At 47.0% G+C, this 27,695-nt stretch overlaps 1 protein-coding gene across 1 annotated transcript in view; it reads left to right on the top strand.

Annotated features, from left to right (window-relative positions):
- Positions 1–23,900, top strand: part of CASTOR2 (cytosolic arginine sensor for mTORC1 subunit 2) — a 119,099-nt gene extending 95,199 nt beyond the window's left edge. Inside the window, exons 3-9 of the mRNA XM_030472330.1 lie at positions 12,698–12,891; positions 14,147–14,279; positions 15,608–15,731; positions 16,337–16,447; positions 17,779–17,861; positions 19,313–19,407; positions 23,403–23,900. Coding sequence (XP_030328190.1) covers positions 12,698–12,891; positions 14,147–14,279; positions 15,608–15,731; positions 16,337–16,447; positions 17,779–17,861; positions 19,313–19,407; positions 23,403–23,468 — 806 coding nt within the window. The 3' untranslated portion in view covers positions 23,469–23,900. The remainder of the gene's footprint in view (positions 1–12,697; positions 12,892–14,146; positions 14,280–15,607; positions 15,732–16,336; positions 16,448–17,778; positions 17,862–19,312; positions 19,408–23,402) is intronic.
- Positions 23,901–27,695: the final 3,795 nt, after the last annotated feature.

Here is a 27,695-nt window from a genome sequence, read left to right as displayed (position 1 = left end):
GCTTTGGCCTTGCTCCATGCCTTTGGAAGGATGCTCGCTCATATGCACTAGGTCATAGCTTTGAGGACTTCATCTATGGAAGAGGCAGCATTTCTGCTGCTGCTGTTTCAAAAGGCTTTGCCTGGGTGAGCGTGTGCAGCCCTCGCACCTGCGTACGTGGCTGTCCAGAAATGGCAGTTTGATGACGCCTCTGGAATAATTTGGCACTTCCCAGCTAGGAAAAAACTTTCCCAGTTCAAACAAAATACTGAAATATCCCCTCTGTCTATCCACAGGTTCACAGGTAGAGTAGGAAAGGGGAGGTAGAAAGCAGCATGTTGCAAACTGGAAACTGAGCTGCTGTGAATCCTCTTCCCAGCACCACCCTGTGTCACCTGCATGTTTGGCACTGGCTGGAGATGGGGACGAAGCAGAGCTCAGCTGGCCTCTGTGGCTGGCAGCCAGGAAGGGGCTTTGGTGCTTATGATGATGGGCTCAGAGGACAGGTGGCAAACAGGTACCACTGTCGTGATGATGGGTTGGGTAGCCAGCGCTCCCAGGTTTCTCTCTGGTTTGCACACAGATATGTCTGCACTGCCCTTAAAGTCCCTTTTAAACTCATGTAATTGTTTGGGCAGTGCTTTGGATCCATCCTGTAGCCTCAGAGTGAGACAGGAACACCCCAAAAATGGGACCTGTGTGATCATCTGTCATTGGACACTATTGAAGCTGCCCTTGATCTGACTCAGTGTGGTTTTTGGTGCGTATCCAGAACGTCTCCAGGAGAGACGTCTTCTCCTCCACACCTTTTAACTGGAACAAGGAGATGGGAACATTTAGAAAAACAGCTTCAGAAGTTGGAGAGCTTGACGTTTTCATGTAAAGGGTTTGCCTTCCAGAGCCCTGCTCTAGCACTGTACATCAGCTCTGGTGAAGCAGCTTGGGCTGCAGCAGGTGTGGTAGATGTGTGGCAGAACATGTCACTGCTTGGTGAGCGGTTAGTTGGGACAAACAGAGACTCCAAGAAGTGTTTTTGGCCTCTTCTTGCAGCACCTGGAAGGCTGCAGTGCAGCATGTAGTGGTTGTTGAGTTCAGCTCTCTGTCAGGTCAACACAGGGATGCTGATTCTTTGCTTGAAGATGGGGAAGCTGAGATTGGGAGGAATATTGTTGATTTTAAAGGAAATACACTGTATTTCACATGGCTGAAGATCTCTCTCCTGCAAAGGGAACTTGCATTGCAAACACATTCTTTTCCTGCTAGGAAATCCTGGCCTTACAGTAATGCAAGGGGATCCAGCTGCTGTCCAGATGCAGACCAAAGGAGTCACTTGTTTTGGTTGTAGGTTGGAGCCTAATAGAGGAAGAAAAAAGCAACTACTTGGATTTCTGCAGCTGTTGCTGGTTTTCCTGATTCAGAGGCATGGAGACCCCTCACCTTAGTGGCACAGGCACTGCTGGGGATGGCCCCGAGAGCCACAGCACTGCGAGCTTGGGTGGCTTTGGGAAAACTGCATGAAATGGAAATACCAGGAGACAAAGGGGAGCTGCTTCAGTTAAGTGCACCAGGACGAGTGGCCATGTCATCGCCTGAGCTGATTTTCGTGCTATTACTGTAACACCCAGGAACCACAGTGCTCTGTGGTGCCAGTATTTCACATGTGTATTGCAAGAGAGAAGGACTTCAGCAGCCAACCACTTAATGTGGAAGGAAAACACAGGTAAGGGAGAGGATGTGATGTGCTCAAGGTTATGTCAAATCTAGTGGCTCAGTAAGGCAAGTAAGCCATGTCTGCTGGGGCTGGAGCACTGCGGTGGAGTCACAGCATCCATCTACAACACTGCAACCCTTGCCACTGCCCCAGGTTCCCCACATGGGGTCTGTCACTGTCTGGGCACTTGTGAAAGAGCCTGAAGCTCTACTTGCCCCTAAGCCAGCAGCCAGCTGGTCAAGGACTATAAAGAAGTCTGGAAGAGAGAGATGCTGTTGCTGCAGCCACAAGAATATTCATCTTGAGAACTAGCTGCTCCAGGAAACACCAGTACTAAAATCATAGAATCACAGAACCATTTAGGTTAGAAAAGATCTTTAAGATCATAGAGTCCAACCATTAACCCAGTACTGCCAAGCCTACCACTGAATTATGTCTCAGCACCACATCTACGCGTCTCTTAAATACCAAGGATGGTGACTCCACCACTGCCCTGGGTAGCCTGTTCCAATGACTGTTTACTAATATCCAATCTAAACCTCCTCTGGCACAGCTTGAGGCCATTCCTCCTTCTTCTATCACTTGTTCCTTCGGAGAAGAGACTGACCCCCACCTCACTACGATCTCCTTTCAAGTAGTTATAGAGAGCAGTAAGGTCCCTCTGAGCTTTTTCTCCTCCAGACTAAACTCCGCCAGGTCCCTCAGCCGTTCCTCACAAGACCTGTGCTCCAGGCCCTTTACCAGCTCCATTGCTCTTCTCTGGGCCTGCTCCAGCATCTCAATCTCTCTCTTGTAGTGAGGGGCCCAGAACTGAACACAGGATTTGAGATGCAGCCTTACCAGTGCCCGGTACAGGGGATGATCACTGCCCTGATTCTGCTGGCCATGCTGTATCTGATACAGGCCAGGATGTTCCTGGCCTTCTTGGTTGCCTTGGCACAAGCTGACTCATTCAAATGCTGTGGGAGATCAGGGAGGTTTCATGTTTTCCAACATGTTATTGATATGTATTCTGATTCCTCCACATTTAGAAGATAAATAAGCAGTGGGAATAAGAAGGAACATACTTTACTTATTTCCTGAATACAGATGAAGGTTAGCATTATATAGGCTCCTCAGCACATATTTTCAATTACAAAATTCTTCCTACCTGCAGCATACTGTATTCATCTTTTCAGTATCATTGCTCCTCTCTTCCATAAAAACCTTCCGTGAACTTGTGCAAATATTTGTTTGCTGCTCAGTGGCAATTTGGATAGTCACCAAATCCAGGAGCACAGTTGTACAAGTGAGCTGTGTTCTGCTGGAGGCATCCCTGCTGGAAGCAGCTCCAGCTGTAACACCTCATCCAAAGGCCTGGAGCACTGCAGGAAGGAAGGGACCCACATGTCCAAGTTGGAAGGGCATCTGTCAACATGAAGATCTCTTAGGTCCAAGCCAGCAGGGCTGAGTGCAGCAGGAGAGCTTCATCTCCTGCGCTGTTCTTCACCGCCTCAGAGGTCAGCTGCTCTTTAATTGTGGTTCTGCTTTCTCAATCTGTACACTGAGCATGTGGCAGAAATGCAGCCCATGCTGACAGAGACCTGCATGTGACACAGCCCATCCCTGCAAGAGCAAAGTGTTAAAATCACTCTTGCAGCCTCCGGTGCTTCAGTGACCAGGACAAGCTGGGGAACCAGAAAAAGCCCTGAGGTGCTGATAGCAAAACACATCTAGAAGCTTTCTTTTCCTTGTCTGCAATGCCTTGATTAGCTTTGAATTAGATCATTCACAAGCTCTCAACCTTCTGTTTTAACAGATACAGGAGATGTCTTTCCAAATATAATGGTCCCTTGGTTGTGGTGGGGGACATGGACTCACAGCACGCTTCTTGCCTCTGCTTCTCGAAGTCTGAAAACTTGGCAGCCAGTTTTAACCTGGATTTGCTGGTTTTTTGCATTCACAACAGGCTCCAGCAACAAGATTAATTTTATTTTAGCTCTTCGTCAGGAATGAGCTTTTCAGGTTCGTGTGTTTGCCTGTTTTTAGGCAGTAGAGAGATCCTGAGCAGCTTACGTTGGGTAAAAGTCACTGGTTTGTCTCTTCAGTCCCAGTGGTGTGCCAGGCGTATCAGATTGCTGGAACTAGCCCAAATTCCTGTCTGCACCCTTAATTGGGAAACGGGGATGGGGATGAGCAGGGGACTCCAGAGGTGTAAATAGATCAGTCAGCCACATGGCGTCATCTCTGCTCTGTACAAATGCAGTTGAGGACGTGCTGAGCAGAAAGAATAAGTTTAATTAGCACATACTCCTTCCCAGGCTCTGGAATTAGTGTGAATACGTTGCCACATCTGCTGCTCTTAACGGGCTAGCGAGTCAACTTTCCAGGAAGGCGCCACCCCTCAGCATCTCACTGCTCTTCACATAGGCTGTGTCCATGTCAGCAGGATGGATCCTTTTGGCATCTGCTGAGAAAGGGATGCACGTGTTCCCAGATGGGCAAAGAGAAGCAGCAACACTGTCTTCCTCCACCATCCCAGGGCATGGACATTGAGCCTGGGATATCTTTGTGTAACTGTACCATGAATGGTAAAAATACACTGACTTCCTCATCTTTGAGTATGACATCTCCAGTGCTGTCAGAAAGAGCTTCCTACTTCATGCAGTTATGTGGCAGAGCTGTAACAGTGGAGAAGCTGTGCAGTGGCATTCCCTCCCTGCACGCTTCTTACAAAGGCCTTGCAGGAGAGCTGCTTGAGTGTAGAAATGGTTGTGTTGCAGGGGAGAGTGGATGGGGCTGCTTAGAAAAAGTAGGTTCTTTACCTAAAATGTTCCCAGCTGGTTTGAAAATTTGGAATACTCACATGTCCCTGTGAATGGTTTATGGAGCCAGTGAAGCTTCAGTGTGGCTGAACTGACACAGGCTCTCTGATAGCTCCTAAGGTGGGTGGAAATACTCAGTATTAAATCACTTGATGTCTCTGGTTAGGAGCTATTTCTCTCTCTTTCTGAACAGGGCTTGAAGAAATGTCCTGGGTGACCTCGGTGCTCTCTGGAGCAGGTTTTTTACTCTCCCAATTTTTATCAAATAAAGTGGGATGAATGTGTTTGTAATTTCCCTCCAATAAAGGGCTTGGAGAACTCCCTTGCTTGTAACAACAGTAGTTTCTGACAGATGGACAGGGACCTGGGGTCACCATGTGTAATTCCCTGTAAATGTAATTTGTCCTATTCGCATGAATAGTTTGAAGTTCAAACTGGTTATTACACTGGGTAGAGTTTGAATTGAATTATCAGGAAAACATGAGGAAATTGTACTGGGTACATTCACCCATTCTGATGTAAACCCATAAATTGCCTTAAGATGTAGTTAATCCAGAATTGAAAGAAAACCTGTAGCAGCAGACAAGGACCAGTATAAGATAAATTTGAGGTGAGAAATGAGGGAAAATGGCTGCACTGCTTGACATTACTGTGGGAGCCCTTCTGGGAGGTGGTTTTGGGTGAGCTGATCCATACTGGATACTGCATGAGTGCTGGCTGCTCAGAGCTTAGGGAGGGAGACTTGGACAGGCTCTGAGTGCTTGTTTTTCCTGAGAGTGCTTTCTTCTTTGCTTCCTTCTTGTCTTCTTTGTCTTTCATTCCCTCTGTCTCTCTGCTTGTCTGTCTTTTACAGTCATGACAGTGGAAAGTGAGAGACCTTTGCCTTTCAAACCTACCTGAGTATCCCTTCAATAGCACTAGCACCAACAGCTTCCTCCCTCAATGATGAAGGAAGGATGCTCGAAGAGGCCAGAGCAAAACTTCCCATTCTCACCCTGTTTTCAGGCACTGAAGTCTTTGCCACACTCCCTCTTTGGGCAGAAATTTTCCATGCTGCTTGTGCTGATTTTTGCATTAACTGTGAAATGCTTCAATTGTGAGATGTACATAAACCTCAGCTAAATAGAGCAGCTGTTTCTTGAGAGCAAGATTCAGAAGAAATAGGGGGGTTTGTACTTACTTCATGGATAGGAAACTGAGGCACAGAAACATTGAGATTAAATATATAAAATGTCAAGCTGTCATTTCCTCAGTGCAGAGTGTTGGAGTTTATGAACCTAACGATGTTCTTTTGACAGTTTTGTGAGTGGGATAATACCTAAATAGGAAAATGAGATGACAGGTTTCACAGCTTCCCTGTTGAGGGAGTTTGGAATAAAAACCCCTCAGTTTTGCATTCTCTGTTAGGAGAAAATATCAAAAATACAGAAGCACCCAGTTAGGTGAGGTTCCCCCGCTGGGGATCCAGCCATGCAGAGGTGCCCGGGCATCCCATCAGGAAGAAATTTGGGATGCACAAAGAAGAGCAATACAAGAGCCACAAATTGAAGTTTGATGGTCCACTGTGATCCTAGAGAAACCTGCTGTCCCATTTGCTGGTAGCACTTGGTATCTAATGAACATTTGGAGCTATGAGTGCTTTAAAAGTTCTTTATGTGTTGCTGTGTGAGATGTCTCACTGCTCATGTCCCAGCGCATGCTGGGGGCAGAGGTGTGATGCTGGAGGCATTGTGCACCTTGTATCGTGCTGTGAGGGCTGTTTTCTGTGCCTGCCTCTTCACCCATTATTGGAACAGGTTGTCCAGAGAGGTGATAGATGCCCCATCCCTGGAAACATTCAAAGCCAGGTTGGATGGGGCTTTGAGTAACCTTATCTAGTTGAAGATATCTCTGCTTATGGCAGGGGGGTTGGACTAGATGGCCTTTAAAGGTCCCTTCCAACTCAAACCAGTCTTTGTTTCTATGATCACCTCTGGTGGTGTTCTCTGCAGAGGGTGGCAGCTGACCAAACCATTAGCATAAATGGAAAAAATTGCAAAAGCTGCTTTGTTGTGAGCACACCGACCTCTTCCCAAGATGTGCTGGAGCTCATTGGCATGTGAGATGATTTCAGCTGAATCAGAGCTGTGGGATTTTCATCCTTGCGCACAAAAGCATTAACTTTTTGGCCCTAATCACCACGTTTCCTAATGCACAGCCAAGCAGGGTGCTTTCATCTTGCCGGGCTATTGTGCTTAGATAAGTCCTTCAGTGTGGGATTGCTCTGTGGCACTCGAATCCAACTGACACCAAGGACTTTCTGCCTGGCAGCCGCCTCACACCACACTAAAAACTGCTCATGGGGCTTCTTTAGGATTTGTGTGGCAGCAAAAGTCTTTGCTTCCAGTGATGAAGGTTGAAGCTGGCAGTGTCTGTGTTTTGAGGCAAAAAGAAAGGGTATTTGCATCGCTCTGAAAGGTTATGATTTGCATTGTAACATCCCCAAGATGTTTTTTGCTGCACTGGTGGTGTCCCTGTGAGGGAAGCTCAGCACTGGATCGCTTTGCCTTGGCCTTGAGGCAGAGCAAAGTGAGAAACAGGGCATCCTGCAGGAATAACCCTTGTGATTCCAGAGTAGCGAGCCTGGGACACATAGAGCTGGCATTGGACCAGCTCCAGAGCTCTTTCTGGCACACTAGAGAACCTGATAAATGACATCTTTACCCTGCTTTATCCCCTTTCGCACAGTTCTCTGGAAGCAAGAGAAACAGAGTGCTCCATTTCCTAACATTAAAGGAATGTTTAGTTAGCTCAATTACTCAAAAGGAATGAGGCTCAGGTTGTTATCTTCCTCCCACTCTCCCCTCCAGATTTTGAGTTTATGTGGTCAAAATGTCACAAGGATATGAAGTTCCTAAATCATTTTCTGAGCAGAGACATCCAGTTAAACACATGCACTCTATCAGACGTCGGAGAAACCACAGCAGTGGGTGCTGAAGACCTGCCCTCGGCAGCCCAGCTCCCCATCAGCCTGTGGGTGCTTGTCCCATCACACACTCCTCTGGGAAGTACCCAGTGGCATTTCCAGCTCCTCCTCGGTTGGCTGCATGATAAAGCCAACAGAGAAGTCAGGAAGATGCCCAGGCTTTGGATCGGGCTTTACAATCTGTGATAATCCCTCACTTCATTACAAGAGGGGATTTGAAAACTGCAGAGCAATGAAAAGCTTCCACTGGGCAGTAGGAAGAGAACCCTTTAATAAACATAAAAATCATATTAAAAATATTTATAGATATATAAACTGTGCTGCCACATAGAGACATTGGCGACAGCTCTCCCAATTTATCATGGATTTTGCAGTTGGCAGTGCTTTTATTTTTAATGCTTGACCAGTGGAGTCCTGCTACTGCCAGAGCCTTTTCCTCTAACTTTTTAATACAAGCAGGAGTCTTGCTGGCATTTTTGCAGAGGGAGGCTATAAAAGGTGAAATAAGTCCAGTGCAAGGGATCTGTAGCCAGAAGGGTGGTCAAACAATCCATAGTATGTTTTAAACTTCATTATTTTTTAACATTTGGAGTTAGCCGTGGCTGCAGATGTAACTCTCTAATGATGAATTGAATGAGCAATTGGTTCATTCAGAGTACCAGAACAACTGAAGGAGTAGTACATCACCGAGACTACTCTGCTAGAACACAGAAATTTGTGAAGATGAGTGCTAAGGAGATGATCTAACATGCCACACCAAAACCAAACCAGCTGAGTGCCTTCATTTCTCTCCAAGCACTACAAAAAGCCCATCATATATCTGCAGTTTCACTTGAAAGCTAATAGGTGTCATCAGGTGGGATCACCGTTAAGTTGGAAAGAGGGCCGCAGAGAACAGCTCACAGGGTATCCTTTTGGAGGAAGGGAGTATGTCCCTGGTTGGCAGTTCTTTGCACAGCCCTGACCCGGTTACCAGTGTGGGTAGGTGAGATGCATTTCTGCTGCGGAACTGTGCATTTTCCAGTTATCCCCCTTCACTGTAACCTTTTTATGAGACATTTGAACCCATTTAAATTAGGTACAGAAAGGGGATAAAAAGTTCTGGTGGCGCTGCACTTTCTTGGAGCATGTGCACGTTTCCCAGTGCTCTTTCAGAAAACAGATAAAGGTTGTGCAGACCCACACCATTGGGATGGCTCTTTGGTCAGGACTGTCAACCAGGAGATTGTCCTTCCATGCTTTCTGTGATCACAGAAAGCTTGCAGAGACCCATGAGCTGGAAGCTCATCATCTGGCCAGCATCCTCCCAAAGGTATTTTAAGAGTGCCACGTGGAGCACCAGCTCACAGTACTTACAGCATTTTGTAACGCTCTGGCAGCAGCAATTCAATCCTTGTTTGGGTTTTAGCCAGTGTTTGTTGTCCTCCCTGGAAATGGTATTGATTATTTGAGCTCAGGAGCCAATTATGGCCAATATGATACTCAGCACCTTGCATCCCAGGATGACGTGTGCCATGGATTCTGCTTTGCTTCAGCTCTACCTGCCACATGGGCCAGTGAGGCTCCAGATAGATGCCTATGCTGTGAATAATCAATTTAACTCATGCCCTAAACCTTATTTGACATGTGGTTGGATTTGGTTTGAGCAGGAATTGGCATTGGTTTAATATTTCCCTTGGGGGGTGCTGTGTCCCACATGGCATCTGTCTGCTTGGTGGCATTGCAGATTTCATGCAGCAGGGAGAATTTTGGATGAGAGAAAATGGAGAGTGGTACCATGGGCTGTTGGAGCCCATCAGCAATTGGTACCTAGCGTTGCACTGCCAGGCAGAATCATACACAAGATGAGTGCTGTACTTGGGCTATCAAGGTGATTGCCTCTTGTGTAGGTTGGTGGGGTTCATGGCAGCTCTGTGGTGTCAGGAGCTCTGCTCTCCTGCAGGGAAGTGGTGGTGATGGTAGGTTTGGTGGGTTGGTACTGAAATATGGGTGTTTCCTCATTTTGCTCTTTATTTATTACCTTATCCTGCCTCACTGAGTCTGTGTTAATGTTGCATTTGATGTTTTCAGCTCTCCTTGGGTTTACTGCATTTAACGGCTTCCTGGGCAAAGCACTTTCCCATGTGGCTTATCTGGTGCTGTTTAGTCGAATTTGTTGAGCCTCTGGCCTGGGTTTGTTTCATTAAAATTTGGGTTGTACTTTTCCATCTGGCTGCCTAGTGGAAACCGTGTTCAAAATCAGTATTTCAGTCACTTTCTATATATTTTTTGCAAAGTTAATTGAACGATGAGAAGCAGGTTACTTAAGCCAATGCAATGGCCCCTGTCACACTTCATAGGGCCTGTTAAACACATAAAACCAAACATGATCAACACTTTCCAGTAATTACAAATGCAGTGGGCAAATCAGCCTTTCTGCCCCATGAGGAAAAGGTTGATGAGGTCTTCTCCGGGCAGCTTCTCCAGTCCCACTGCTGCCGGAGTGAAGTGTGATAACGCCTCTGTACACCGTGAAATACTGCATCTTCCGCCACATCCCTGACCCAAAATACTATTGAAACTGGTATTTAATGAACTGCAGCCAGGCCCACGTCACCTGTACAAAGCAGGAACATCATCTACTCTGTTTATAGAGAGGGAAATGAGTTGTGATTTCTTCTTGCTGCTGGAACAAGTCATCGTGGACCTGCTTGGGCAAATCCAGAGGAGGCCATGGAGATGCTGCAGGGGCTGGAGCCCCTCTGCTCTGGAGACAGGCTGAGAGAGATGGAGAAGAGAAGGCTCTAGGGAGACCTTATAACAGTCTTCTAATACCTAAAGGGGGCCTACAAGAGATCTGGAGAGGGGCTTTTGGCAGGGGCCTGTAGGGACAGGACAAGGGGGAATGGCTTTAATCTGCTAGAGAGGAGATTGAGATGAGCTCTCAGGCAGAAGCTCTTCCCTGTGAGGGTGCTGAGGCGCTGGCACAGGGTGCCCAGAGAAGCTGTGGCTGCCCCATCCCTGGCAGTGTTCAAGGCCAGGCTGGATGGGGCTTGGAGCAACCTGCTCTAGTGGAAGGTGTCCCTGCCCATGGCAGGGAGTTGGAACTGGATGAGCTTTAAGGTCCCTTCCAACCCAAACCAGTCTGTAAATCTATGATGAGTGGACTTCGGCACATCTGGGACGTGCTCGCTGTGGGCGTCCAGGTCGGTGAGCACCAGACCCCAGCGCACGTGGAGCTGCCCGTGCATCCTGTGCACTGATTGGGGCGGCCGCACTGCCAGAGGCTTTTGGGGATGAGTCTGCAGAGAGGGAAGGTGTCACTTGACCTTTCCATGATGTAGCTGCCTGGCTGCTTTAATGGCTCTGGGATGTGGGAAATGGAAGTGTAAATACCGATGACGTGCAGGTGGCCTCGCCTGTGCCTGCCCACTCCGGGCTGCCAGGGAGCAAATACATGTCCAAAGAAGGAACACATCTGGGTTTTTTTTCCCTTCTTCTTCTTTATTTCACAGGCAAGGAGCAGAGGTGGGAATAAAGGAAAAAAAGACGTCAGCTGCTTATTAGATCAGCAGCAGTTGTTTTGAGCCCTAGCTCCTCCATGCCAATTGATGTAGTAAGCTTTGTTTTGGGGGTGCTTTTCTGATACTAAGGGCTGTCTGATCAGAAAATGGTATTTTGCTGCAATAATTTTCTGCAAGCAACTTGGACTGGTCTCTCTGAGGTAACATGCTATTGATTCATGCACAAACTTACCCCCTCTCCCTGGTGTCTAGTTTTCATTCCACATAAGCTCTGATTATTCAGTAAAAAAGAAACATTGGTCTATGAAGCTAAACATCAAAATGCAGAACCTTCAGTGTCCCCACTGTTTGCAGTGTGTTTGCTCAGGGTTATTTTCATGGCACGCACAATTGAGGTTATTGAGGAGAGGAAAATGAATAGTATTTGTTATTCAGTTCATTTTGGGTTTTCAGCCCTGTCATTGTCTCACAGCAGTGGTGCCTGGGGATTCAGAGGGGGTGAGGTTAGGAATCTATTACATGGTGTCTGGAGCTGTACAGAATCAGCTCCCAAAGGTCTCACTGAAGGAGAAGGAAAGGAGAAAGAAGTGTATGGAGGAGCCAGGAGTGGGTGGACGGAGTAGGACACGTGGGGATGGAGACATGAAGTGATTTGCCTGCAGTGCCAGGGCACTGACTGCAAGAGCAGCAGTGCTGGGATTCATGCTTTGGGACTGCTGGGCTGCGTTTAACCTCTAAGCAAAGTGTGTAGGTTTCTGCTGGGATCTCTGCTGTGTCTTTGCTGGCTGGGTCTGCATCTGAGGTCAGGTTCCTCACGCCGAGTAGTTTTAACTGGGATTATGCATTTGTAAATCTGGATCTGGATCTGACCTGTTTGTTTCTATAATTTGCCAAACCAAAATCCAAAGTCCAGAAAAACTTAGAGAAGCTTATGCCTTCATTATAGAGTCTGCACCTGATTTTATGGGCTGTTAGTACATAAAGGTTTCTTTAAAACAGTATTAAGTGGTTTAGCTGCACATTTTTAACTACTTAAGACAATAGACTAGAAGCGAATGGAATGGAACTGGGGTTATTCTTAAAAAGATTTCTATTATCTTTGTACGTGGTCACCTTGATCTCTGGTGTATATGTTAGACCATCCATCCCTTATAGAGCTGTGAGGCTCTTGACTTCTGCTTTAGAGATGGAGGCAGCAGCCCACAGATGCATAGGGTCCCTGCTCTGCATCTCCAAAGTCTTGGGCTAGTGCCCAGGCTGCTCTGTCAACCTCCATCTTGACTCCAGAAGAATAAAATCTGGGTTTAGAGCAGGAAAAAGGAAATAAAAGAGACCGTAAAAGCTCGAGTAAAGTATCTAGAGAAATTGTGTGATGAAAGAGATTTGAGTTAAGTTAAAGACCTCAGGCTGTTGCCACATGGGGAAATCAGTAGTGCTGGTCACCAGCATCTGAGCTAATTGCTGAGGCGCATGTAGTGTGTTATCCTTGAAAATCTGTATGAATCCTGCAGTGGAAGTGCATGCACTTGGTGTATCTAAAACACAGCACAGTACCATCCTGTGAAGCAGTGTGGGAAGCCCAGGAGGTTGGCTGGAATAGCAGTGTGGGAAGCCCAGTGGGCTCATCTCATTCATCGCACTGGGGTCTGTGCTAACCACATATGAACCAGAATGTGGACCTGGCTATCTCTGCCTCTAAAACCAATCTCTATCCCCCCTCCCTGTGTCTTTGCAGAGCTCCCTTCCTCGGAACACTTGAGCGTGGCTGATGCGACATGGCTTGCCCTCAACGTGGTGTCTGGTGGAGGCGGCTTCTCTGGTTCCCAGCCCATTGGAGTGACCAAAATTGCCAAGTCAGTAATAGCACCACTAGCTGACCAAAACATCTCAGTGTTCATGCTCTCCACCTATCAGACGGACTTCATCCTGGTAAGAGGACATGAGAAGACCAGGCAGAGTTACCTGCCAGCAGATGAAAGGTCCATTGAGCAGTTTTAATGACATTTCTGGGAACAAGTTGTTTCAGGAGCAGCAGAAGTACCAAAATTGTCTTTCCCCAGAGCTCTGTGCCTTGTAGTTAGGCTCTCTGGCATCTCAGGAGCTTTTCCTATGGGATGATGACATGATGACATCGCAGTGTTCAAAGCCAGGTTAGACAGAGCCTTGGGTGACATGGTCTAGTGTGAGGTGTCCCTGCCTATGGCAGGGGGTTGGAACTAGATGATCTTAAGATCCTTTCCATGATTCTGCGGAGCATTTGTTGGTATGGGTTATCTGGTGTCTAATAATGCTGAGCCCACATTGCAGTCTTTCCCTTAATGGAGGTACTGGCAGCATTTCCTACCATCACTTAGACATTGGTTTTCTAAGAGTTAAAGCTGCTGTCGGGTTGGCTGATGATGGCCACGAGGCTCTGAAGTTGTTTGGGGTATAGACAGACTGTCTTTCTGTCTCACACATATGTGTGTGAGATGTAAAGCTTACACATGTAAGCTTTATTTTCTTAGGAAACAAGGCTGAAGAGTAGGCAGTGCTTTGTTCTTGAAGGGAAGCTGGAAAGGTGAGACATCTCCCCTTTAGAAGTCTCCACACTCTTTCCATAGTCTTGGAGAGGGACTTTATACAAGGGTATGTAGTGAAAATGCCCTTTTTCAGGGCATTTCAGGCCCTTGACCTACCCCTTTAGGACCCTTAAACCTGCCACAGGGGAGATTGAGATGAGCTCTTAGGCAGAAGTTTCACTGTGAGGGTGCTGAGGCGCTGGCACAGGGTGCCCAGAGAAGCTGTGGCTGCCCCATCCCTGGCAGTGCTCAAGGCCAGGCTGGACACAGGGGCTTGGAGCACCCTGCTCTAGTGGAAGGTGTCCCTGCCCGTGGCAGGGGGTTGGAACTGGGTGAGCTTTAAGGTCCCTTCCCACCATTAAGGTCCTCCAACAAACCATTCTGTGGTTCTATGATTCTATTATTCTATGATGAAAAGCACTGTGGTGCTTAGTACTATTGATATATCTCCAAATATGCTTCTCTAGAGACACATCCAGGTGATGTTTATCCTTACACCCCTGCTGGCTCAAGCAGGAGTGATGTGTCCACTTTTCTGTGCCCTGAGAGCACATAAGCTCCACTGCAGTGTATTCTCACTTCTGGTGCACACCACCATGAGATAATCCTGTTGTCAACTTCAGGTACGTGAGCGAGACCTGCCCTTCGTGATGCACACACTGGCTGCTGAGTTCACCATCCTCAGAGTAGTGAATGGGGAGACAGTGGCTGCTGATGACCTTGGGATAACAAATGGATTTGTCAAACCAAAACTAGGTAAGGACCAGCATGGGCTCAGCTTGCCAGGGAGTTGGTCTCCATGACACATGGGAGTGAAAGTCTCCCTCCTACCTCCCTTCAACATTTTGATGAATGTTATCCTGTTGTAAGATAATAAACTATCTTAGCACACACCTGAGTCTACCCCTGTTCAGCCAAGGATTTGGATAGGTGCTTAACTTTCTGAGCAGTGCTGCTGGGCTTTGCTGAATTTGAGCCTTGTAATGCTGGTTTCACATCTCTAGAGGAGACATGCCTTTAACCTCTCTACTGGTTAAAGTACAGTTCATTTTAGTTGCAAAACTAACATTATGTGTAGTCCATATTTCCATGTTTCAGCATTTCAGTGGAAAATGGCTTATATGAAAGTTTGTTTAAGTATTGCAGTGATGCACAGAGAATGTTGTTCAACTTTCACACTTCAATACCAGTCAGAATCAAGGCTACAATGAGCCCAGGGCTGTACAGATCCTGAGGATGTTTCCAGTCTAGAGGAACAAGCATCAAGCAAAGGGCACAATCAGGAAAAGGAACTACTTAAATCCATATGTTTACCTACACACCTGTGTGTAATTTTGTGCTGTAACCAAACAAAGCAGGGCTCAGTTATTACAAAGTGCCACTCAGCCTCATCACTCCATAGCTATAAATCATCTTGTTTAAGAAAATGAGCCTGATGCAGAACGTGTGAAGGAAGGGCATAGTGAAACACACGTTGATAATGCACAGGTATGCAATGTGCTGTGGTGGTCTATTTAGTAGCTGCATGCCTAAACACTGGCTGCTTCTCAGCCCCTGGCTGCGGTGTGTTTGCCAAGCTGCTGCATGGCAGCTGGTTTTGAATTTTTGTAGATATCATGGCAAAATAGGCCCCCGAAAAGGAGGGAAAAGAGGGTGTACTGCCGCAACAGGAGCTGGAGAAATGCCTTCCATAGCTCTGTCTTTTAAATGGTAGAAGCCTGAGTTTATTTGTACCTTTCAGTTTGTATTGGCACCTCCTTTAGCTTGCCCTTGTCTGATGTGAATGCATCTGATGGCCTGAGAGCCCCTATGAGCAGGGAGCTGATCTGTGCCCCATGCAGGGCAGGGTACTCAGAATGATGCTACCCTATACCCCAAGGAGCACACCACAGGAGCAGGTTGTCCCCAGGCTCTTCAGTCCCTGTCTGAGAGCCAGCAGGACTTGAGCAGTGAGGAACTTGCTTACAAATGCTGTCAGCTTTCTCTGCGGCCGCTGCCGATACATGGATAACATGTCTAGTGGAACATGAACCTGCTGCAGATGTGGCTTCATAGTTGTGTGTGTCTGTGTGTGTCTCTTTCAGTTCAGAGGCCTGTCATTCATCCCCTTTCCAGTCCGAGTAATATGTTCTGCGTCACCAGCCTGGATCCAGATACCCTTCCCACTGTTGCTACACTACTAATGGATGTCATGTTTTACTCCAATGGGTAGGTCCCAGCAGGGAGACAGGCTCCTGGGGGAGGTGTGGCTGGTGTTTGGAGGCACAAATGCACATTGCTCTGCCAGGATGCTCAGGGATCTGCTGTGGCCTTATGCTGTGGCAGTTCTCAGCTCTTAGGGAGGGAGGTTTCACAGGCTCAAGAAGGTTGTCCTGAGAGATGGAAGCCAAATAGGACACTGGAGGTGCCCAAAGACATCCACTGGCTTTGGAAAGCTGAGTCTTTTTGGAAAGCTTAAATCTTTAGATTTAAGCTAAGAGCAGCAATGTGATCCATGCGCTGTATATCTGCGTATGACCGGCAGATGTACAGCTGGCTCTGCTGCTGCCCATTGGGGCCTGTGGCTCCTGGCCCACAGCCTCCTGTGAGAGGACCTTGGGGCAGGGTTTAGAGAGTTTTGTCAATTGTGGGGACTGGCATTTTTTCCCCAGCAAAATCCAAAAATTGAAAAGCAGTCTAATGTGACAGGACACAGAGTCACTTCCCCAAGTCAGTGTATGAACATTCCTGGTGTTACTGGCTATATATCTGCTTTAAAAACCTTCCTTTGTTCTTCTAGCCACAGTGACTGCTGTTGTCTTCTGTTTCTTCAGAGTAAAAGAATCAGTGGTGGGCAACGAAGACTCGGGACACATTCGCTTTTTCTCCTTTTCTCTCATTGAGGGTTACATCTCCTTGGTCATGGATGTCCAGACACAACAGAGGTGAGCTTTGGTCTTAGGGTCTTCTGGACCCCAAAAAAGCACGTGGGAGGTTTTCAAAGGAGCAGGAAGCAGCTTAAGCTCTTCCATGTTAATTCTTGGGAGCCTCATTGCATGGGTATGATGTGCCTGTACATTCTATGTCACTTTTCTGGCTGAGGTCTGGCATGTTAGTTCCAGCTCCTGAATTTTGGGCTTATCTGTCCAAGCTCTCAGTGAAATCACAAGCCACTGTAATGCAGAGTTACCTCACTTTTGAAAGAAGAACACTGGAGCAAAGTGATGTTGACATTTTATTGCATTGTTCATTAGTTGTGCTTTTAAGAGCAAACCCAAGAAAATCTGGTGTTTGTGGTTGAATATTTACTGCTAAAGGCCAAAAGCAGGGTGGGGATGTCAGCGGTGCTGTCCTCCCACTTTGCTTTTACACATGGCTGGGCTCAGAGTCTCCTTGTGATGATAATGTACTGAGTCACCCCTGTGCAGCCAGAGCCCAGGACTCGTTTGTCTGGCAGGGAGAAAATCAGCTTGGGAGCAAAGATCAGCCTGTCTCTGTGTGTATACTTCTGCAGCTTCACATCACAGAAGTCTCTGAGGTCTGGAGGCTGGGCGGGATGCTGCACTGAGATGCAGTGCATAGATTTGCTCTTGACACACAGTGCAGTGGTTGGGTTTGATTCTTGCCTGCCCTAGGGACTTGTTTTGCAAACTATTAATTGCCCTCTTGAAAATTTCTTTGACCTTAATAGGAGTAAAGCTCCGTCTGCCTTCAAGAGAGGGTAGACGGTTGGAGCGGCAGCCTGGTGCTTGGAGAGCCCTGTCACAGACTGCCTGCTTAACCCTGGGCAAGTCTCTTAGCTACCGCTAAGAAATGGGATCTCAGCAGGGATCAAACAGGGATGGTATGGAAAAAAGCACTGATGATGCTCAGACACAAAAACAGTGGTGACCATTCACATTCCTAAGAGAGTAGGTGTGGAAACATACTCTGTCCCTAGGTGTTTCTAAATGCAGCTCAAGTCACGCCTTCTGATTAACAGTTTCGACCTTTGTAAAGCTGGGACATGGTCTGTTTCTTAGAGATCTTTCCCTGTGCCTCTCTGGGTGCCTCTGCACACCTCCAGCATCAGATGCTGATGGACCACAGGACATCTGGAGGGGCAGGCAGGTGTATCTGTCCCTCTTGCCTTGAGTTTTCTCAGTTTCATTGAGCTGCTGCTGCTATTGTTGGCTTCCAACAGTGCAGGGATACAGGAACAGCAGCATCCCCTCAGGCAGAATTTGACATGCTGCTGTGTTTTAATTGCTATGTTCGGTGTTCCTTTCTTTTACAGATTTCCTAATAATTTGTTGTTTACAAGTGCATCTGGTGAGCTCTGGAAGATGGTGCGGATTGGTGGGCAGCCTCTTGGCTTCGGTAGGTAGACATTTGGGGGATCAGTTGGTGCACAGGTAGTCAGTTGCCTCAGGGCCTTCAGGGATGATGGAAAAATCCATCTGAGGCTGAGGCTTTTTAAGAGCAGCTTAACATGACTTTGCAAGCTGAGATTTTCAAACAGGAGGAGTCTGACTCCTACCTAATAAGTCAAACTTCTAAATATACTTTGGAAAGTGCTACATGCTTGACAGCTCCATCTAAATTGCATTCATCTGCTGGACTTGGGAGGTAGCTGCAGCTGGGTCTCTGTTTAAAGAGAAAAAGTAGACAAAAAGATGGCATGGGAATGCGTTGCAGATTACTGAAATCAGTGGGCAGAACACACTGTCATGCTCCAGTGTGATCCTTGGGCAACTCTGTGATTTTAGTAGATCTAGTATAGATTTATAGGAGTCCAAGTGGGAGTCCTATTCATAGACCTGTTTTACATCCAATGCTGCACACATTTTCTCTACTCAAAAGAATATTGGACCTAAGTAGCACAGAGCAAACGCTTTACGTCTGCAGAAGTGTCCTTCTTATTTTTATGTCCCCTGTCATTTTAAGGAGTCCAACCTGAATATTGCTACAAAGCCTTATGTTCAGAAAACACTGGGGCTCCTTCCCATGGTCTCTGAAACAGTTATAAAATACAGGCTTCAAGAACATGTCTGAAAAATGTTTGGCCAAGTTTTATATTTAATTGCAGCTTCTACACCAGCCAACCAAAAGATGCAAGAAGGAAATTTTCATGCACCTTCTCTTTATGCATCTTAGAGGCAAAATATGTAGGAATGGCACAGTGTATGTCACTGACAGGACATCAGGACACCCACCAGTCCCCTAAATATGCAGTGTCTAAATATGTTAGCTTAAAATCGAGTTAAAATGTTCCATTTGGATCAGTGAAATTCAGATGTCATGTGGAAACAATGTGCCATTGATCTGCGATGAGCAGGACAGATTTAACTGGTGTGAAGTCCTGTCTCAGGGGCTGTGGTGGTGTACAGTCTAGGAGCCATGTGTCCAGGCCAACCAGCAGGTCAGCATCTCTTCTCTCAGAGATGCAGGGCAAAGCATTTGATAGCAATTAAAGAGAAAAATGGAGGTTAAGGGTATATGAGACTGGTTTTGGTGCTTCCTTCCTGAACATTATTAATCACCTTTCTTTGGACCTTTGAAAATCTTTCCAGTTCTAATGTTTGTGCCTCTGGGGGACTTATATTTCTCTGTAACAAAAAGAACGCAATAAAATTAAATGTGCACTGTATCATGGTGGCCCAAAGAACCTGATTCTGTGAGAAATAACACATAGAATCAGAGATCCTTTCTGGTTGGCGTTTGTGAAGACAAACTCCTCTCTGTATAGGTGTGGAGCTGGCAAGACCCAGGAGTTCTGCAAGATACTCAGGTGCCATTCACACAATGATTGATTTTTATCTCCCCCACAGATGAATGTGGAATTGTTGCTCAGATTTCTGAGCCTTTGGCCGCAGCTGACATCCCAGCCTACTACATCAGTACTTTTAAGTTTGATCACGCGTTGGTGAGTATCCAGACAGCTTCTTTGGAATAAGGGAGATCTTTTCCCTGGGAGAAAATTTATGATGAAAACTTCACTTCCCATCTGGAGAGCTTATTGGAATGCCTTTGCTCTGACGTAGCTCAGCAGATACCTCTCCCCAGCCTCCTGGTTGTCAGTGCCCTGAGTCAGAGGCTCCTGCACCAAGGCCAGCCCTACCCCAAGGCAAAGCCATGCTAGGGAGTGTCATAGTGTCATTCTTGCAAAAGGCTGGTCTCAGTCCTTAAAGACCTGAAGCAATGGAGACCTCCTGACCTCCCTGAGCGCTCTCTGCCACTGTACCACTATCTTTTATTAGAAACAGACACAAACCCTCTTCTTTTCCTGCATGTGTAGTCAGAGGCTCCAGGCTGTCAGGTGGGTGCCTTTGTGTGGGGGGACTTTTTGGAGAGTCTCCCAATAGCAGACCCCTGCCTTCATCTCATGGTACCTCCATGGCTGTAACCTTTGTGTTTTGAGACCCATCTGATCTTGCCTCATCCTCCTTATGGGCCTTTGATAAATAGCAGTAATTGTCAGCACCTCAAGGGGAGGTGATTTTGAAGCAGAGAAGGATGATGCTGTGTTTGTTCTTATGAGTGCCCACAAGCAGTTGCAGCAGAGTCATCAGCATGAGGGTCTTGCCACTCATACAGGGCTCTCTCCTCTTTTATACTGGTGGATATTTTACCATCTAGGCCTACCTCTGCTCTTCCTTTGGCTGTATAGGACACCCTCAAAAACGAGGAATTTCCCTGGAAAGGGAAAATTGCTATATCTGTAGCCACAAACAGGATGGCATTTGACTTGGAGCCCATTCCCTGAGGGAGGGAGTCAGTAGTCCATGTGCTAACAAAGCCAGCAACACGCAGCTGCTTTGTGCTTTTGGGTTTTTTTTTCCTAAATTTGCACTTTATTGCATTATGCTTCTCCTTTTATGACTGTACGTTCACTGCTCAGGCCTTACTTTTGACCTGTAAAAGCTCCAGTGAGTTCAAGGAGGGTTTTTTTCAGCTAATCACTTTGGTTTTTCACAGTTGGTGTGAACCATTTGCAGACTATAGGTCATGTGTGTAAAGAGTAAAAGTAAATATTATTCCAGATAGCAAAGGTCAAAGTGTTATATATGTTTGTCTTCTTTTCTTGGATATTAACTGTGCCGATAAGATAAGCTAATAAAACACCATTTTAAAATCAATACTGTTAGCTTTGCCTCGCATTCCTACCTGTTGTTGTGGCCGCCGGTGCATGCTTCCTGCCCAGAGCACAAGGTGCATAGTGCTTCTAGTTGTCAAGCAGTATCTGGAGAGCTAAGCCCTGTTGGTTCAAACAGACATTCCGCTTACAACTTGCGCCCTGCAATTGTGATGACTCTGCAGCAGCTCTGCCTTTGAAAAGTGGCTCATCCTGCTACATTGAGCGCAGCAGATCCCTGTCTCCCAGCAGCTGGCAGGGTATTATTTGGGTGATGCACTGAGGTCTGCAGCTCTTCGTTACTCAGATCAGTGTTTTAGCATTTTCCTTGCTACTTGCTGTTTTCTTTTTGTATGGTTTTAAAAGCCTTTTCATCTGGACAGTGCCATTCAAGCTTTCAAATCCTTCCACCATGTGCAAGGTGCATTTCAAGCCCTCCTTTGCTTGATTTTGCTCCAGGCATGGTTCCTGGGCTGTGTGCTTGCTGGCTGTAGGTTGGGTTTGTTGGCCAGTAGCCTGACCTAGTTTTGTCTTTTTGTTTTCCCTAACTTTGCCACCCAAACACCTTGACTTCTAGTGACTTTTCTCAAGGTCTAAGTGCATCTTGAATCCTTTCTCTACATCCTCCCTTTCTTTAAGGTTGTTCAGTATTTATTATCAAAAATCTAGAGTACTTTATAAAAACTTTTGTTCCCTTTCACCTCATCTTTTTTTTTTCCTGTGCATCTTAAGGTGGGTTTTGTTGCTTAATTTTTGTTTGACCTGGACGTTAATACTCAGGTCTTCCTGCAGTGCTGTAGCTGTAGAAGTTTGACTTGGAAATCACAATCTATGCTTGAGAAGAAATCCCTTTGGGAGACAATGCTGAGATGGGAACTTCCAGGTCTCTGGTGTGTCCTCTGGGTGCCATCGGGTCAGGGGGAAGAGAGCTGTGGTTTCCAGCTCCCTCTAGAGAGAGCAAGTGAGAAGAGTCCCTTTTCCAGGTGCTCTGCTCTCTGCCTCATGCTCAGAGGTATCTTGGTCTTCTTCACCAGCATTTTGCATCTAATGAGGCTGAAGTAGTGTCTGGGACGTAGTTTGTAGCTTTACTTTTCACTTTGTGGTAGATGCTTTGATCTACCCTCTAGCTGACAAGGGAACATCTTGCACCAGCTGCCTTGGGGTAGGGACCTTTTCTAAGGGGCAGAGAGGGTAGGACTTCTCCACTGGTGACCAATTAGGATGTGTCGTACAAATCAGAACTGTTCACACATCTGTCCTGGAGAAAATCCAGTCCAAATATTGGTGGTATGATCAATACCATTTCCTCAGCGTTAAGGGAGTCAAGCGTTTTGCGGTGAATGAAGGATCAGGCCGTTGTGTTGAAGTAAGGAGATGGATCCATGCAGGTCAAAGCCAGTTGGCCAGAACTGGCCGGTTCTGCTTCCTCCTGCTTCTGCACTGCGCTGAAGGAGCACAAGGAGAGACCCACTGATCACCCAGTGGGGCTGGCTAAAAAAATGTGTTTTACAAAATTGATTCCTGTCTTTTCTTATTATCTTCTGGAGAGTCAGCTTCTTCCGCTGCAGTGTTCAATATACTGGGGAAAATAATGGAGGGGAGACAGTGGAGAGTCCTGTCTCGGTGTCTCTTCCCTGCAGTGGTGGAGTTTTACTGGGGTTTTCTTCCTAACCCAGAAGAATTTACTGTATGGTGGTTTTAAGATTATTTCCTTCCTTTCCCAGCTGACTTGTGTTCACACATCATCAGTTACCCACTCCTATTCCATCTTCCCATTGGAAAAATGAGTATTTTTCTTGTTACTTCTCATGGGGTTTTCCCCCAGGTCTGTTAAAAGCCTTGCAGAAAATCTCAGTCCAGTTGTATTTCCACTGTCTGAGCTCTGGAGGGTGTCCAGTGAATCCAGGTATTGTACTTCTGGCTAAGGACTCAAATACCTCACAGAGGAGACAGTCCCTTCTTCAACTTAATGTGAATTATTTTGGCTTCTTGCAGCAGCTCACAGACTGTTTATTTTTCCCTCAGCCCCCTTTCCACTTTCCAAGAGCTGTTCGCTGCCTATCCCCTGAGTGTCATCTTTGAGTTTATATAATGTCAGATGCCTCTTTTCTGTCTGATGTAACTTGTGATTCTTTTGTACCAGTGACACTCACTCTGACATCTTTTGCATCTTGTGTTGAAAGAGTGTTTTCTTGCAGTAATTGCGAAAAGACACCCACTAATAATTTTGTATATGGACTTCTATGGTTATGTCCCATCACAAGACTGGGTAAGAAATCTCAGGTGCTACACCACACCATGTGGGACCTCCCACCACAAGCAGACAGGCAGTTCTCTTATTTTGATGAACATGTTCTCTGTCATCACACTTATGGGTCCTGAACCTGTAAGATGCCTTAGAGAGCATCATGGAGCCCTTAGGCATCAGCACAGACACCTTGCATGAGTGAGCTCTTGTCGCACAAATGCTTTATGAACAAAAGGAAGGGAAATGAGGGGGAAGGAGGAGGAGAAGGAAAGGAAAACCCCCCAAACAGTTGCCTCCCCACCAGTACGCACCATGCAGACAGCAAACCAGCCAGATGTCACTTAGGGTGTTTGCTCCTAGGGGTACCATGGGTTAATGCTTGCGAACCAGAGGGTGTCTCTTGCAGATGGAGTCCTTTCTCAGTGGAGTTCAGGTGTACAACAGCAACGTACCTGGCTCCTTGGGAATCTTCTGCCTTGTCTCCTGCCCATTTCCTGGCTTTTGCTAGAGCATGACCTTTCTTTCTGTTTTCTTGCAGGTACCTGAAGAAAATATAAACGGTGTGGTCAATGCACTCCAAGTCAGTCAAGCTGAAAAGCATTAGAAATCTTCTGAGCTGGTTCCAGATGCTTTTTATTATTATTATAATTATTATTATTATTATTATTATTATTATTCTTTTTTTCTCACAGTATTTCTTGAAAATTCTGATTCCAGAGAGTGACATGAAAAGAGACTTTGGAAGGTTGAGCAGAAACAGCTCCAATAAGCCTTTGTTTTAATTATTATTATTGTTATTTTATTAAATTTATGAATGAGGGGCAGGAGGAAGGGGAGGTGAGACACTTTCCTGACGTTCCTCTCCAAGGTGAGGTGTAACCTGCCCATGTTCTCGGGGTGGAAGGAGCTGCCTGGGGACACCATCTCCCCCATGGGCGCTCTGCTCAGCTGGGATGGACGGGCCCTTGCTCAGAGAGAGCCCCGAGAACCCTAAACCCAACGATGTGGAATTAAACAGAAAAGATGTTGCATAGTGCTGGCTTGTCTCCTCGCATCAGACTTCCTGAGGGCTGTCCCTCATTGCCTGCATTGAGATAGGGATGGGAATCAGGTTCTGTTTCCCCTGACAAAACTGTTTGGTGTTGGAAAAGGGGAAGATATCCAGTTATTTGGATTTTCCCCTTTTCCCTGTCTCCGTGCAGTCAAAGCCTGGCTGCTCTGGGAAAGCCTGGGCAGGGGGAGCATTGCTCTGGGCCGCCTCCTGGCAGGTGGGGACACGGGGACTTCTGTCTGCATTGAAACTGTGGCCATTTTAGCTCAGTTTTCCCCTGTCACCCTCCCCCTGCCCCCAGTGTCCTCCTGCCATGTCCCCTGCTCCAGGACAGCTGCTGTCCCCTTCACCTCACATCAGAGCCATCCCCTTGTCCCCCAGGGCCAGCAAGAGGAGGGAGGCATCTTTCCTCCTGTCTCCTCGGGCTTTTTCCCATCCACTTTGTACATGGGAACATGAAGGATTGCCCGCGGTCCCTGGGTAGCTCCTGCACGTCCTAGGGCACCTCAGCCAAGAGATGCAGCAGGTTGTCCCCACCAGGGCCAGAAAGGTGCCCAAGCCCTGCTGGGACTCTCCATCACCACCTCTTCATCAGCTCCTTCATCACCAGGGTGGGGTCTTGACTCCCAGGGGTTCTTTTCTTTGAAAACAGAATGATGCTGAAAGCGCATAAAACCCGAGGCGTTTCCTTCTGGTCCTGTAAGGGGAAGGTGATGTGGGCTTTACAGTGGGGCAACAGGAGGGTGTTTGCTCCTGGCTTGCACCGAAGCTGTGGGCCAGCAGGAGCCAGGCGTCAAGGCCCATGGTGGCACCCACCTCTGAATGGCACCCCCAATCACAAACAGCAGTGTGGAGGACAGCAGGGACCGGTGCTGGGAGAGCAGGCATCACCCAAGATGCAGGTACCAGTGGTCTTCATCATGCTGTGACCATACAGTGAGGGGTGGTGGAAAGGAGAAACCATCTGCAGAGGTCTCTGCTTTTACAGTTAGGAGCCCAAGTGTATCTTGTGTTTTTAGACTTCTTCACGTTTCACTTTTGACATGAAGAAATTGAAGGTCTTTCTTACAGTTCTAATGAGAGCTTCCCAGCCTTGCCTGGAGACAGCCTCCAGCCTGGTTTTACTGACGCGGTGTCTTGCAGATTTGAGCCAGGGTTTTGCATTGATCTGGAGGCAGTAAGCAAGCACCTGAGACCACGCCACGGGAATGGTTTATACTGGTGTGTAGGTCATGCAGACGGGTTTATACTGATGTGTAGGACACGTAAACTCACACACTGGCTCACAGCTTGCAGTTTAGTTCTGCATTCACGGTGCTGGAGGGCTGAGCTTAACATTTGTGGTTTCTGGTGCTGCTGATTTGAGCCAGACATTGAGTTTCGGATCTGATTTTCATTGGTGGGATGTTGTGTGGCAGCTACACAGGGAATTTAGCATCCACAGGAAAAAGCATGGGTAACTTACCTTTGTAGGCCCCAAGTTAGAGCATCCCTGCTGAGGAACACTTGGGCACTGTTTAATGCTTTGCTGAATTATATGTTTTGCTGTTCCTTTACATGGGTTTTTTGGTCTTGCCCAATGATACTCAGTCCAGATTTCTGGAGTAAAGGTTTATTCCAGGTGTGGCACCACACGTCTCTGGATGTTTGCTTGGAAATATGCTTTGCTCTCCCACCACATGCCGTAAGGATGCAAGGGTTCCTCCTCGGGATGGCAGGTGGGGGTGTTAGTGGGACTGCAGAGAGGAGATACCAGCACATGGGCTGGTGGACAGCTGCTGGGTCGCCAGCCAGGCTTTCTGGTGGGCTGAGTTGGGCCTGAGTTTTCCCTGTGTGCATGGATGGTGTCACCAGGACAGGATCTTCTTTGTGCTCCTGGGTTTTACAACCATTGGGAAACGATGATTTAGCCACTTCCCACATCGGAGGGAGGGCCCCATTTGTTGCTCTGCGTGTGCTAGTGCTGCTTTCTAAGGACCATGACATGTACGATAAGGAATTACTTGAAACAAGCAACAACTTTACTGAGCCTTAAGAGAAAGCAGAAAAAAAAAAATAGTTTTTAATTAATTTTTATTTTCTTTAAACTTTGCACTCAGGCTGTTCCAGAGGCGGATTTCTGAATTTAAATTTCTCACTTTTTATCCCAGGGGAGTCGGCCTTATAGTTGTGAAATCTGTAGAAGTCTTTGGGTTGGATCAAAACTCCATAAAGCAGGTTGATGTCCCAGCCTGGAAATTTCACAAGGTGTGAAATGCCATTGAGGAACTCTCTGTCTCTACCATCATCCTCACCTTCACCTTTTGATTTTCCTCTCTTGTTTTGTCCTGAGAACCCAGAAGCTTATTTCAGACAACTTGGGGTAGTTTGATGCTTTCCCTTTAGTGTTCCCCACATCACTTTGCTGGTGGGAGATAACTCTGAATTTAGCCAGAATTGGATGAACCTGGAAGCAGAGCCTTGGAGACAGGCAGTCCACTGTGCAGTCAGGATGGGTGCAAACATCCGCAGTGGTGTTGCTTGTGAGACCTTGGCTGGACAAGGCAGGAAGGGGTCTGTAGGGGCTTTGTTGAAAATAATAGTAATAATAATACACCACTACATGCTGCATGAGCCCACAGCAGTGGCTTTTCAAGCTGCTCAACAGCTCCCGCTCTCCTGGCAGCTCCTGGCCTTTGGGATGGGGAAAAATGGAAGGGTCTTTTCTTTTTTCTTTAAATGCCTTATGATTATATTGTCTCTTGAGCGTCCCTGGCATTCTGCTGTTTCACACTGTGTGGATAAAAGGAGGAACATGTCTTGGTGGGGACACCCTTTGGCTGGGCACTGAAGGCCCCGGTTACCCATCACTCAACCCCTCTGCCCCAAGCACCCCACTCGGCTCTGCGGGAGCATCCCTGGCCATGGCTGCTGCTCATGAGGGATCACCGGGACCCTTCCGGTTCCTCTCATTGCACAAAAACTCACCAAACAGCGAAATGCAACCAGCATTGCCAGCCCTGCAAGGAGGGGTGGGCAGGGAAGGAGAACATGAGCCCTCCCGTGCCCTCCTTGCTTCTCTGAGGCCTTTGTTTTCTTAGGAACTTCAACCTTTCTCATGTCGTGTGTGTTACTACGTAGGTTATTGTCTTCCCCCCCCCTCCCCCCCAGTTAGATTTTGGCTGCAAATTCCTTTCTACTGTGCAAGTGTGGGCATATGTTCATATAATTGTATAGTGTTTACATCGAAATACGTAGTGTGTCTCTTGTACACATGTATAAATACCTGTGTTCTCTGTCTGTATGGCTGTATACTGTACAGAGCATATATACTTGAGCAATATAGGTTAATATATACTGGGTGAGTACATGTGTGTATACTCCAGGCACACGCTCTCTGTGTGTATATATGTAGTAAGTGCTGTATAGACACATGTATTCACCATATATTTTTAATTCAAGTATATAGGCAATATGAATACTTAGTTACGCTCTTGGGATTTCTCTACATGTTTTTAGCAAAGAGCAGCAGAGAAGCTGACCTGGAGCAAAGCTGTGGTTCCTCTGCCTGTTTCACAGCACTGGGTTCTCTGCCTGCTTCGTAACACCCTGTTCCTCTTCAGTTTGGTTGCCTCCAGCACACAGTCTGTAGAAAAGCAGTTGTTTGTTTTTCTTGAGATAAGTATTTTAGTTGCTGCCCTGACTTGGTTCAGCCTGTAAGTCGTGATGGTTCATTGCAAAGTGCCTGCCCAGACCCTGGCTGGGGGGTTTGCAATGGGGCTTCCAGCTCCCGCAAGCACT

This window comes from Strigops habroptila (assembly GCF_004027225.2).
Source record: "Strigops habroptila isolate Jane chromosome 13 unlocalized genomic scaffold, bStrHab1.2.pri S16, whole genome shotgun sequence".
Taxonomy (NCBI): domain Eukaryota; kingdom Metazoa; phylum Chordata; class Aves; order Psittaciformes; family Psittacidae; genus Strigops; species Strigops habroptila.
The sequence above is the reverse complement of the archived record's forward strand: the minus strand, read 5'-3'. Positions and strand labels throughout refer to the sequence as shown.